Raw genomic sequence first — 14,524 nt, forward strand, 5'->3', positions numbered from 1 at the left:
AAAAAAAAAAAAAAAATAGAATTGTCAAAAAAGACGATTAATTTTCAAACCGGTAGATTAATTTTCTACCATGAAAGACGATTACAAAAAAAATATGAATTTGTAAGAAAACGAAATCGAATATTCAACTAAAAAATACAAATTTTCAACCAAAACGCTAAAATTTCCAACTAAAATGAGGAATTTTCAGCTGGAATAGACGAATTTTAAACAAAAAGATCAATTTTTGAAACAAGGGGTTCAATTTTGAAAGTATACTTATTTTTAAACAAAAATATGAATTTTCAACGAAATATTTGCAATATCACATACAATATAGTTAAATTTTCAGATAAAAAATTGATTTTTAACTAAAATGATGAGACTTGAACTAGAATCATAAAATTTTCAACAAAAAGAATATTTTTCAGCCCAGAAAATTGATTTCTACCAAAAAAGTCAAATTTTCAACTGAAGATAATTTTTCAACCAAATATTAAATATTTATATTTTCAGTAAAAAAAAATTCTTTTTCAACAACAAATTTCCAACAAAAATGTTGCAACTGGAATAAATTAATTTTCAACCAAAGAAAAGAAAAAAATTCGAACTAAAATGCTTCGAGATTTTATTTCAAAATCTTGAAACATATACACGCTGTTTTACATTATTTCAAATTAATTTTTTTTATTCTGCCAAATTAAAGAATTTTTCTTAAAATCTTCGACATTATTTTCTGGAAATGTTGTAAATGGTTATAAATCTTTTTAAATATTCTCATAAAATTATTTTATTAAAATAAAACTAGGAAACTATTGTCACCGAAATTTCATTTGAAATCATTTCAAATTTTAAATTAATTTTTCTTATTTTTTCTTCTTCAAATTTTCGAAATATCTCTTCAAGTTACTCGAATTTTTTTATAAGAATAAAAGCCGTTCAATTGTCATCTATACATCAAAATTCAATAATTTGACTTACAAACGAAACTTGGTTAAATAGAACAATTAAAATTGTTACTTTCAAAGTATAGTTTTCAATATTTAATTTATAATTACGGATTTAAAAATTTTCAATCAACAGTCAAATATTTCTAAATCTTAACTGTTATCTTTATTAATTGAAAAATTTCAAATTGGAAAAAATCATTACAATTGATAAATTCTGTAAATTGAAATATACGCTTAAAAATATAATATTTTGATAACGAAGATTTCTCAGTTACGCATTCTAAACTGAATGATATAATAATTAAAAAACATAACAATTAAACAAATTGTTAAAAAAAAAACAGTTATAATAAAAATTGACGGGATTTTTTTCTACAAAAATTTGTAAAATTCCCGATAAAAAAATAAATTCCAGGTTATTTCCCGGTCCAAGTGCCACCCTGTTCTGGGAATCTTTTAAAATTTCCTAAAAATATTTAATTTAACATTTTCTTTGTAATCTTTTTCAAATAACCCTACAATATTTTAAAGACTTTAATCAATTTATCAACTGTTCCTTTGGACCAATTAAATCAAACTTGTAAAAAAATTAAAAAATCTAAATTAAGAATTCAGGACAAATTAATAATAAAAAATTCCGGGTAAATTCAAAAACCTTATAGATCCTGTAAAAATGTTCCATATTTTTCGAAACCCCAAAAAAATCTTTTTAACCTGCAATCGCTTTGAAATCTCTTCAAAATTGATTGAAATCAATCAAAATTTCCAAAAATCTTTTAATATTAATGAATGAACTGTAACGAAATTAGTAAATAATTTCTTCAAATTTTTCTATTTTTTCAATTCAAAAATCACTTCAAAAAAATGCCGTAAAATTTTTGAAAATATATCTGGAAAATCCCTTCAAACAGTTGATGAAATCTAATTCAAAATGTAGGAATTTAAAACAAAATTTAAAAAAATAAAAAAATAGCCTTAAATATTTCAAAAGAATATTATTCAAGACACCAACCTTGGTCCACCTCGACCACGGTCCATTCCTCCACGTCCTCTGAAACCACCTCCACGACTGTCTCCTCGGCCAAAGCCACCACCTCGTCCGCCTCTGAAATCACCACCACCCCGTCCTCCTCTTGGCCCTCTTGGAGGTCCACCCATTGGTCCTGGTGGTCCACCTGGTCCTGCCATCGATGGATCAGGTGGTCCTCTAATTATATATATAAAAAAAAAAAAAACAAACAAACAAAAAAAAACATTAAGTTCCGATTAAACTTCAAACTCCTTCAAATATTATTCAATTGAAACTTACGAAATTAAATTCAAAATAAATTCAGGCCTCGCAGTTCTTTTGTAATAAAATATAGGGGCCAAATTGTAATTTTTCAGGGTGCCCGTTTTAATCGACAAAATAAATTCCCGGGGGTTTTTTTTCCCCCGATTCGCAAACATTTTTCACGGCCAATGAAAATTAAAAAATCAAACTACATTCGAAACATTTTTCCATATAAAGTAACAAACAATAAACAACAAATTAAAGTATTCAAAGTGAAACCATTAAATTCCAGACTTTTAAATAATCAAGCAATAAACTTAAAAAAATTTCAAAATTATATTAGTTTAAGTTATTTTAAGCTAGACACATTAATAATTAAAAAATAATTTTTTTTAACTTAACAGTTCATAAATTAGAATTTAAATGATTTCTATTTAAAATAGTCTAGACATCTTTTAAAAGCTTTAAAATTTTATTTTAAAATCTTCAGAAATCTAGAAGTGGTTTTACATTTTTAAAAATTCAAAATAATTTTTGAATTTTTTTTTCCAGAAATTTTAAATATATTTCAAAATGAATGGAATTTTTTTTATAACTTTTAGAAAATCCTGCAAATTAAAAAAATTGTAATTTATAAATAAATAAATAGTAAAAATATTAGAATAATTTTAAGAGATATTTCAAAGTTTTAAAAAGATTCGAATTCAATTTACAACTTGAAATAATTTCAAATACTTACAGCCGAATTTCAAGTAAAATGTAGAATTTTGCAGATTTCAAACAAAAAATTTACAATTTTTTTAATAATTGTGAAAGACTTCAAAAGAATAAAAAAATTCTTAAGATTCTTAGCAAAATTGAAAATGATTGTTCACTGAAAAATTATGAAAGATTTTAAGGATTTTTTTTTTTTAATTTACAGGATTTTCAAAAATTGTAGGAAAATTTCGATTAATTTTAAAACGTATTTAGAACTTCTGAAAAGAATGTTAACACACTTCGTATTAAATTACTTGAAATAATTTCAAGTTTATAATTAATTTTGAATTTTTTCAAAACTTCTGTGTTTCTTTTAAAATTACTCAAATTTTTTCTATAAATAATAAGTGTTCAATTGATATTTATGCGTCTAAATTTAAAAATTTCACTTAAACACTTTTTAAATAGGACAATTAAAATTGTAACGCTACAAGTTTAAAAATTCTTCAAAAATCTCAAGATTTTTTAATAGAATACATTAATAAATTTATTTATTAAATTTAATATAAAAAATAATATAAAGGAATACCTAAAACTCTAAAATAAAAATTTGTATTATTTAAAAATAATGTATTTATTTATATTTACTGTTGATAAAATGAAGCTGTTTTTTATTTTTTAAAAATTCAACTTCAAATGCTTTTAATTTTTAATTGTTTAAATTTCCAAAACTGCACTTTAATTATTTTAAAAAACTGTTAAAATCAAACTCGGGCAGATTTTTTCTTCTGAAAATTCGTAAAATTCCCGGTCTGGCCACAACCCCTATTTTTTTATAAAAAAATCTTCGATTTTAACAACTTCTAATTTTTTTAACCTTTAAAACTGCATTTTAAAATTCTTTAAATTAAAATATATGCTTAAAAATTAAAAATGGAAAATTTTTAAAGTGAAAGATTTTCGATTTAAGCATTCTAAACTGAATGATATAATAATTTTAACAAATCACAATTTGAAAAATTATTTAAAAAACGGTTGAAATCAAAGTTGGACAAAATTTTGATTCTAAAAATTTGGTAAAATTTCCAGTTAAAAAATAAATTCATTGTCATTTTACGGCTTTCCCGGTCCAACGGCCACTCTGAATGCTCTAAATTAAAAAATCATTCAATGAACTTTAAAATTTTCAAAATTATATAATTTTAAGGAATTTTAAGCTAGAAAAATCAAATATTAAAAAAATTGAAAAAATTTTAACTGAACACTTCTTAAATTAGAAATTCAATTATTTTATTTTCAAATAGTTTAAACATTCTTGTAAAGCTTCAACATTTTATTTCAAAACCTTGAGATATCTAGAAATTGTTTTAAATTTAAAATTATTTTGGAAAATTAAAAATAATCTTTCAATTTGAAAAATTATTTTAAGAGAATATTTAAAGTTGTTCAAAGATTTAAACAAAATTTTCAAAACCGATTCTAGAAGATTTCAAGAAAACTTTCTAAAATTTGCATGATCATTTTTTATCGTTTTAAAACTTCTAAATATCTCTTAAATTCACTCAAATTTTTTCTACAAATGTTTATTTATAAATAATACATCAAAAATTTAAAGATTCTTTACATTTAAATATTTGCTTTCAATTTACTTATCTTAAATAAAAATTCAAATATTTACTAAATATTAAGTAATTAATCTTTTTTTTTTTTAATTACAAATTTCAAATTGAAAGGGTTAAAAATTGAATATTTTCAATTGAAACAACATTTTCCAATTTTCAACAATTTACCAAAATTGTTGAAATCAAACGTGGACAGATTTTTCTTCTACAAATTTGTAAAATTCGCGGTAAAAAAATTCACTGTCATAACCGGAAATGGTTAAAAATTTCAAATTTTCTGGTTTAACTCAAAATTATAATTCTTTGGAAAAACTTCCTGTTCCAATTTAGAATTTTGTTCCTTTTCGAAAATTTTCAGTGTTAGCTCGGAATTTCTTAAAATTTGAAATTTCCGGTTATTACTCCAAATTATGTTTATTAAATTATTTTAATTTTAAATAGTTGAATTTTTTCAAATTCAAAAATATTATTAAAAGTTCTTCAAAACTTCTAAATATCCTTTCCAAAAAATAATTTAAAATCTCTTTAAATCTTGAAAAAGCTTCAAATTTTTCAGGGAAAATTTTGAAACATCTACATACTGTTTTACATTCAGTCAAATTTTATATTATTTAAATTTTGTTCATAACTTCTCAAGAGCATTAAAAATATTTCTTAAATTCTTGCTTATATATTTTTTCAACCCTGCAAAATAAGAAATATTTCCTTAAAATCTTCAAATTAATTTTTTTGACAATTTTGGAAATCTTTTTAAATATTCTTTTAAAATGAATTTTTTAAAATAAATCCATTGCCAATTGTCCTAGGAATCTTAAGAAAATAATTGTTATTCTTTTGAAGCCTTTTATAATTCTTAAAAAGCTTCTTAATGTTTTTGTTCGAAATCTGCAAAAATCTATCTTTTGTTTTACATTAGACGTTTCAATTATTTAAATTATTCATTCAAAATTATTAATTAATTTTGAATTTATTTAGACCTTATAAAAAAAAGTTACTACTTTAACTAAAAATATCCAACAAAACAGTTGAATTTTTCAATAAAAAACAGATGAATATTAAAAAAAAAAAAAAACATTAATTTCCAAGCAAGACTTTCATTTCCGAAAACATCAAATTGCAATAAAAAATAAAAGTAATTTTAAACCGAAAAAATACATTTAGAATCAAATAGTTTAACTTTCAAGAAATACGACGAATTTTAAAATAAATTGTTGAATTTTGAATCAAATGCTCGAAATGAAAAAAAAAATAAAATAAAAATGAATGCTTTGAAAAATTAAAAATAATTATTTACCCAGGTGGGAAGTGTCCACCTCTTCCTCGGGGTCCACCTCGGCCGCGCATTCCTGGTGGTCCACCTCGCATTCCTCCGGGAGCTCCACGTCCGCCTCTCATCATTCCACCTCTCGGAGGTCCACCCCTGAAATTAATTTCACCTTCCTCAATATACAGTTTATCATTTAAAAACTGTTTTTCCTCCCCTAAATATTATAAATGGAATAAAACACTGTTTTAGATACAAAATTTAAATCTTCAAATTTGTTAATTTATTTTTAACAAAAAAAGGCATTTTTTCTATCGAAGATGAATTATTAACAAAATAATTGAATCTTCAACAAAATAATTTAAAATGTTTACAAAACAGTTAAATTTTAAACCAAAAAAATTAATTTTCGATCAAAAAAGACTATTTTGTCACCAAATACATCAGATTTCAAATGAACAGTTGAATTTGTAACTAAAAAATAGAAATTTTCAACTAAATAGTTAAATTTAAAACTAAAAAAGATCAGTTTTTAACCATAAATGAAATAGTTGAATTTTCAGTTACGAACAAATTAATTAAAAAAACAATTTACAAATAAAATTATGAATATTTCATTGGAATACTTGAATTTTCCACGAAAGATGGATTTTCAAAAAAGAAGATTAATTCTCACTAAAAAAATAAGTGATTTTTTAACAAAATATATAAACTTTCAACCAAAGAGTTGGATTCTGAATAAAAAAATATCAATTTTCAACCAAAATAGTTACATTTCTAACATAAAAGGAAAATTTCCAACAAAAAAGTGTCATAGTTTATATTTCAATAGAAAAAGATGAAAATTTAGAAAAAAATAAATAAAAAACCACATGAATTTTCAAAAAATAAAAATTTGTTACTCAACAAAAAATTTAAAGTTTGTATGAATTATTGAACCTTCAAGATCAATTTTCTATAAAAAATATACGATTTTTTAACAAAATAAATAAATTTTCAACCAAATAGTTGGATTTTGAATAAAAAAGATCAATTTTCAAGAAAAATAATTAAATGTTTAACATAATAGTTAAATTTTTAACATAAAAAAAATTCCAAATTAAATTTAAAAAATAAATAAATACAAATTTTTTACTCAATAAAAAAATAAAAGTTTATATAAATTATTGAACCTTCAAGCTTAATTTTCTATGAAAAAAACAACGATTTTTTAAATAAAATACATACATTTTCAACCAAATAGTTGAATTTTGAATAAAAAAAAGATCAATTTTCAAAATAAAAAAAAAATTTTTAACATAAAAATGCAAAGTTTCCAACAAAAAAGTGTTATTGTTATATATTTCAATAAAAAAAGATGAAATTTATATAAAAAAAAAAAATAAAAAACCAGATGAATTTTCAAAAAATTAAAATTTTTTACTCAACAAAAAAATAAGTTTGTATAAATTATTGAACCTTCAAGATTAATTTTCTACAATAAAAAATTGATTTTTTAACAAAATAAATTTTCAACCAAATAGTTGGATTTCGAATAAAAAAAATTGATTTTCAACGAAAATAGTTACATTTTTAATATAAAAAGACAAATTTCCAACAAAAAAGTGTTATATATTTCAATACAAAACAGAAGATGAATTATATCTATATAAACACAAAAATTTTAAATCAAAGACGAATTTTTAAAAAATAAAGATTTTTCACTCAAGAAATAATTAAAAGTTTATATAAATTATTGAACCTTCAAGCTTAATTTTCTATAAAAAAAACCAAATATTTTTACTACAAAATACACACATTTTCAACCAAATAGTTGGATTTTGATAAAAATAGTTAAATTTTTAACAAAACCGTACAATATTCCATAAAAAATTATGACTTTTGAATAAAATTGTTTCATTTTCAACCAAGCGTTTGCATTTTTATTAAAGAAGATTAAATTTTTGTTAAAACAGATGAATTTTTATTTAAAAAAAAAAAAAAATTCAGTTGACCTAAAATATAGTTTCACTTTCTCAACCAAGAGCTGGATTTTGAAATAAATTTATGAATCTTTAACTAATAAAATTAACTTTTAATAAAACAGTTTAACTTTCAACCAAATTGTGAAATTTGCAACCACAAAACACGAATTTTTAACGAAAAATGTAATAGTTCACATATTTCCAAAAAATATTTTAATTTAAATTAAAAATATTTGAATATAAGAAAAAAAGGCGGAATTTAAACTACTGCAGTCAAGAATTTAATTTTCAACGAGAGATGATTGTTTAACAAAATTGTTAAATTTTATTTGAAAAATGTTCAATTTTAGGTAAAAAAAAATATTTTTAACAAACAAAGGGCATTTTCAACAAAATTGTTACATTTTTAACCAATAAGATTAATTTTCCACGAAAAAAAAGGAAAAAAAAAATAATTTTTTAAAAAATGCATGAATTTTTAACTAAAAAATATTATTTTCTGATTAAGAAAATATACATTTTTAACCAAATAGGCGATTTTTTTTACTAAAAAGGATAAATATTCAATTTAAACTGAATAATTACATTTTCAAGAAAAAATGGGAAAGTTAAATCTTCAGTTACAACATTTATTTTCGACAAAAAAAAGAATGATTTTTCAACAACATAGTTCCATTTTAGACCAAAGAGATAAATTTTCAATAAAATAGTTATAAGTTTCATTGGAATATTTTAATTTTTGACCATATTAATTATCTACGAAAAGAACGCATTTTCAATAAAATACATGAATTTATTACGTAACAAATATAATTTATTAACAAAATAGGTGAATTTTCACTAGAAAAAAAAAGGTAAATTTTCAACCAAAAAAGAACTAATTTTCAATAAAATAGTTAAATTTTTAACCAGTGGCGAATTTTCAATAAAATAGTATTCTGGAAAAAGAAAAACAGGAAATTTTCAAGAAAATAGTTAATTAAAAAAAAAAAACATAAATTTTCTACAAAAAAAAGACGCCTTTGCCAGCTAAATTCATGAATTTTTACCTAACAAATATAAATGAATAACCTAATATCAACTTTCAACTAAAAGAAAAATATTTAAAAAAGTGAAATTTTCAAGTATTTTTAAATTGAATAATTAAAATTTCAGTTTAAGAAAAATTAATTTTCAAAGAGAGGCTAACTTTTAAATAAAATGACGGAATATTCGACTGTAAATATAAATTTTTAGTAAGATATGGACTTTCAACCAAGTATTGAATTTTTAACCAAATTTAACAAAAATTTAAATAAATAAAAAAAAACAGGTAAAGGTAAGCGAAAACGACGATTTTTTATCCAAAAAGTTTAAACCTCAACACTTAAACGAATTTCAATTGCAAAAAAAAAGGTTAACCAAAAATTAAGTTACATTTGCAGTTCAGGAATTTAGGTTTAATTAAAAATAAATTTATAACAAGTCACATTTTCAGTTAAAAAATTGATTTTCAATAAAAAAAATTAAAAGAAAGAATTTTCAACAATTTTTAATAAAATATGAATTTACAAAAAAAATCTAATAGAGGATATTTGAGCAAAAAATATCTTCATTTTCCAGAAAGATTTTTCAGTTAGAAAAAAAATGTTTTCAACCAAACTTGATTTTTCAAAAGAAAAGATTAATTTTTAACTAAAAAAGATAAATAATAAGTTTTAAAAAGTAATTCACAGCAAAACCAAATTTATAACTAAAAAATTAAAGCCAAATATAAATGAAAATTCTCAGTTTTCCAGATGAACAAGACAACCTGAAAAGAATGCGATGAATATTTTGGGCAAAATCCATCATTTTCACTACAACAGCCAACATTTTAATCTTGTGTCCAAATGAAGTCAGATATTTCCCAATACATTAAATTTCTAATATCCCGAAATTTCCAGAACAAATACAATTTCGAAATACCCTTTTTCATGATAAAAAAAATCCCCAAAAATTTGAAAACAGCTTCGATTTTATTATTGAGAGAAAATTCTGCCAAGCAGAGATGCGGCGGTATTAGCCATTACTCGAAGGAAAAAAACTCACCTTCCTCTGTCCCCGAAGCCGCCGCGTCCTCTCATCGGTCCACCGGGTCCACCTCGACCGCGAAAACCTCCTCTTGGAGCCGGAGCACCTTCCATTGTTGGTTCTTGTCTAAAAAAAAAGCCCGAAGTTTCTCTAAGTTACTTTAAAAACACTTTTGAAATTATCTATGCGAAAGATTTGATTGCGATCGATCGCACTGAAGAACCCGCGGCAAGTCGAAGCAAAAACGCGCAACTCTTCCGATGCCAGGAACCACACACCACGACCGAATTTAGTATTTAAGTAACCGGAGCTCACAGGGGAATCGATTTTGACTAGGAATTACTTACGTTTTATTTAAATTCTAAATATATTGTTGACGCCGAAACTTGTGCGTCTAACGAGGTGCAGCCAACAGAAAATGGACGCCGGGTGCCGGAAAAGGAAGCATCGATTTCTGTCGCCAACCGGAAGTCTTCTCCACGAAATGAATCGCAACCAATCAATACATTAAATAGAGCCTGAACTGTGAAATTCAGGGGAAAGGGCAAATGAGATATCAGAATTGCGAGAAAGAACCAATCAGATTGATTTTGGGGGAAATAATAGCCGCTAGATAGCGCTCACTGCTCTGGACGAAGTACCGCGAAAATTCAAATTAGATCAATAAAACTTTTTTATATAATTTGGTAATAAAGGTTCATGGTTTATTCATGATTTGGTTTTAGAAAAAAAATTTAATATTTTGATCATTTGCCAGTTTTTCTGGCGTGCTTCTGAATTTCACAACTATAATGTTGTCTGCTGATAAAACCCTTTTCATAATTCTTTTTTATTTTCTAGAGCGAAAGTTAAATTTAAAATTTTCAGTAAAAAATACTATTTTGGAAAAAGAAAACAAAACATTAATTTTCTTCAAAAAAGACGACATTCCAGCTATATGCATGAATTTTCACCTAACAAATATAAATTAATAACCTAATATCAACTTTCAATTAAAACATTTAAATAAAAAACAGTGGAATATAAGCAAGAAATACGAATTTTCAACAATATATTCACACTTCCAGTTAAAAATTTCAAGTTAAAAAAAACTTTAAATTTTTGACAAGAAGATTAATTTTCAATCAAAAACTAAATATAGTTGAATTGCATAATGAACAGAGTTAAATTTAAAATTATTAAAGATAAATTTTGTACTAAAAATAAATTATTTCAATTTTTAAACAAAAAGATTAATTTTCTACTAGAAAGATCAACTTTTTTATAAGATACATCAATTTTCAACTAAAAATGGTTGAAGAAGTTTCAACTAAGAAAGATTTATTTTTAAATCAAAAATCGAATAGTTGAATTTTAGTTTAAAACAAATCAATTTGAGAAAAACTCAACAAAATAGTTAAACTTCTAACCCACGAAATTAATTTATAAACAAGAAGATGTATATTCTACCAAGAAAGACGAATTTTCAATAATATGAATGAGACTTCAAACAAATGGTGTAAGTTTCAATATAAAATGGTAAATTCTGAACCAAAAATAGAATATCTACATTTTCATATGTTGAAAAACCAGAATTTTGAGAAAATAATTGAATTTTCATACACAGAAATTAATTTATGAACAAAAAGAATAATTTATTCTACCAAGACAGGGGAATTTTTTACGAAATACATTAATTTTCATCAGATAGTTAAATTCTCAAGTAAAACCGGTAAATTTTGAAGAAAAATAGAATAATCAAGTTCTCAGGAAAAAAATTACTTTCAACAAAAGATTCTAAGTTTAAATAAAATATGAAAATTTTCAAATATACAATTTTTTATTAAAAATACGAATTTTCAACAAAACAAACAAAAAAGAAAGTATGAAGCAAAAGTTCAAAAATTTAATCTTCGAAAAAAAATTCTTTTAAACAAATAGTTCAACTTAGAAAATTCAATGAAAAAAAATTGTTAACTAAAAAAATTAATTTTTTACGACAAAAAAAAACATTGTTAAAAAAAAATAGTTCAATTTTCAACGAAAAAAATGGATTTTTAACCAAATTTAAACAATTTTAATTAAAAAATTAAGAGTTTGTCCTTTTTTCTACAAGTAAATTTTTTGACGGAGTTAAATAAGAAAAACTCTCCGATGAGTCTTTTGTATATTGCCTTGAAAATTTACAAAAACTATTAATTATGTAAACAATTTTAGTTTAAAAATTAAAAGTTTGGCCTTTATGCTACGAATCAATTTGTTTTTGAAGTCAACTAAGAATGTCTATCCGATTCATTTTTTTTCTATGTTGTTTTGTAAATTTATAAAAACTATTAATTATTTAAACAATTTTTAATAGTTTTAGCTGAAAATTCAATAAAGTTGTTGAAAATATACGTATTTTGTAAGAAATTCGTCTTTTTTGTAGAATATTATTCTTTTTGTTTGAAAATTGTTTCTTTTTTATTATTAATTTTCTAGGCTGAATATTTAACTATCCTATTTTATTTAAAACTTGACTTTTTTTAGATGAAAAAATTACTTTGGTTAAAATTTGAACTCCGTTTTTTTTTGCGTAGAAAATTAATTTTTTAGTTGAAAATTCGTATTTTCAGCAAAAAATTATTTGGTTAGGAATCCATCTTTTTGGTTGGAAATTCTATTGTTTTGTTGAAAATTCAACTATTTCGTAGAAAATTTACTTTTTGTTTAAATTTAATATTACGTTGTAGAAACGAAAACTGAAATATTATCTGGATTAAAATTTTACTTAAGAAAATGGTTGGTTTTTTATTAAAAATTCATCGGTTTTAAGAAAATTTTCATCTTTTTTGGATAAAAAATCAACTATTTGTTAGAGAATTCAACTATTTGGTAAAAAATTTGTTTTTTTTTCTTTTGTTAAAAAGTTCGTCTTTTTGGTTAAAACACTCCTTTTTTTGGTTTCAAAATTTAATTCTTTTCGTGGAAACTTATTCAATGTTAAGAAATTCATATTTTGATCATTAAAGGCAACTGGATTCTTTTTTGTGTGAAAATTCAACTATTTTGTTAAAAAATCATTCTTTTTAGTAGAAAAATTCGCCTTTTTGGATTGACAATGAAATTTGTTTTTTTTTCAAAACTTATTTAATGCTAAGAAATTCATTTTTGATTTTGAAAAATCAACTGGAATCTTTTTTGGATGAAAATTCAACTATTTTTTCATTTATTTTGAGAACAATTTTAAATAAAAATATAACAATAATAAAAATGTATCTGTTTTAAGAGAAATTTCGGCTTTTCTGCATAAGAATGCAACTGTTTGGTAGAGAATTCAACAATTTTATTAAAATTATCCTATTTGGTTAAAAATACGTCTTTTTTAAATGAAAATTTAATTCTCTTCGTAGAATCTTATTTCTCGTCTAAAAAATCATATTTTTATCATGGAAAATCAACTGAAATGTTTTTTAACAGAAAATTCAACTTTTTTTTGAAAATTTAACTGCTTGATTAAAAAATTCATTTTTCTTCTTAGTAGCAATTTCATTTTTTCAAAAATAAAAATGTAAAATGTTAGTTCTATCTACTCAAAAACTTATAAAAATCAATTAAAAAACTTCTTTTCAACGTATAAAATACTTTTCACCCAATAATTACTATATAGTAATTATTAATTGACAGATAATTTTCCTCGATTCAAATATCCGCGCCTTTGAAAATTTGCAGACGCGAGTTATGAGCGCATTCTCGTGGCAAACCCGGAACTAGAATCGGTCACGTGGCATCTTGAACGACCCGTGATTGGCTCGTGGATTTAAATTTGAACAGCGAAGTCCGTTGCTAGTTAGCATGGGTCACGGCTAAAAAACAGTGCTTTCAAATAGTTACCTGCAAGGGCTGCTCTTTGGCGTTTGAGTGTAACTGAAGGTCTGAAAAGTTGTGTTTTTTGCGCGGGGTCGTGGAGTTCAGAATCGTTCGTAGTCTTCCCGAGGACGCCAAGAATCCACGATGTCAAAAGACGAGAAGGAGTCGATCATCCCCGACGTTATACACGATAAGACTACCGGAAGAAGCTACATCAAAGGCCGGTTTTTCGGAAAGGTACTCCTTAACCGACTCTATGCTCCATTTCGCTCATTTTCCGGTTCTCTGTTTACCAACCCAAATTTTCACCCAACTCCACATCTCACGCGAAAAAAACCCCGAAAATTATTTCTGGCACACTCTTGAGAGATTTCTGGTCAGGGAAATAATTAAATGATATCAAACCGTCACAAATGACGCGGTCCCTCCAGAATTTTTCCCAGGCATTCCCTCGTTTTTTAGCTTCCTGGTTATCCTCCGATAAGTCCTTGCGAGCATTTTGATGACCTTCTAGTGAAAATCCGGGAGGAAATGTTAATTTTGACAGAACTTCTGTCATTGTTATTTTTATGGATAATTTTTTGACGTTTGGGACATTTTTGTTATTATATTTTTCGGATAGTATTTTAACGAAAATTTTGTTTCGGATTTATTAATTTTTCAAAATAAGTGTGGATATATTTTTTTCAGTGAATTTCGAGTTGATTTTTAAGTGTTTGGGAAAATCGATTTTTCGGGTATGATGCAGCTGATGGCCTTTAAAAAATGGGTGAAGCTAGGTTACGCCCTTTGGAGGGAAAAATATGTGCTTGTGTCGATGGTGCCGAACATCTGTTTCTCTACCATTTTATTTTTATTTTATTTTTACTTACTTTATTAGTGAGAAATTTGCA

The 14,524-nt window shown here is 24.1% G+C and overlaps 2 protein-coding genes across 3 annotated transcripts in view; one reads left to right on the plus strand and one right to left on the minus strand.

Moving 5' to 3' along the window:
- The window catches only part of LOC117166998 (glycine-rich cell wall structural protein 1.0-like), a 39,331-nt gene extending 29,063 nt beyond the window's left edge, over window positions 1-10,268 (minus strand). For both annotated transcript variants that reach the window (XM_033351528.1, XM_033351527.1), the window contains exons 1-4: window positions 10,151-10,268; window positions 9,822-9,929; window positions 5,818-5,943; window positions 1,942-2,136 (exon numbers count right to left, since the gene is read on the minus strand). In XM_033351528.1, the coding sequence (XP_033207419.1) occupies window positions 1,942-2,136; window positions 5,818-5,943; window positions 9,822-9,916 (416 nt within the window). In that variant the 5' untranslated portion in view covers window positions 9,917-9,929; window positions 10,151-10,268. The remainder of the gene's footprint in view (window positions 1-1,941; window positions 2,137-5,817; window positions 5,944-9,821; window positions 9,930-10,150) is intronic.
- Window positions 10,269-13,615: 3,347 nt separating this feature from the next.
- LOC117167330 (serine/threonine-protein kinase polo) overlaps window positions 13,616-14,524 on the plus strand; it is a 30,147-nt gene continuing 29,238 nt past the window's right edge. The window contains exon 1 of the mRNA XM_033352183.1: window positions 13,616-13,868. Coding sequence (XP_033208074.1) covers window positions 13,776-13,868 — 93 coding nt within the window. The 5' untranslated portion in view covers window positions 13,616-13,775. The remainder of the gene's footprint in view (window positions 13,869-14,524) is intronic.

This window comes from Belonocnema kinseyi, chromosome 2 (assembly GCF_010883055.1).
Source record: "Belonocnema kinseyi isolate 2016_QV_RU_SX_M_011 chromosome 2, B_treatae_v1, whole genome shotgun sequence".
Classification (NCBI taxonomy): domain Eukaryota; kingdom Metazoa; phylum Arthropoda; class Insecta; order Hymenoptera; family Cynipidae; genus Belonocnema; species Belonocnema kinseyi.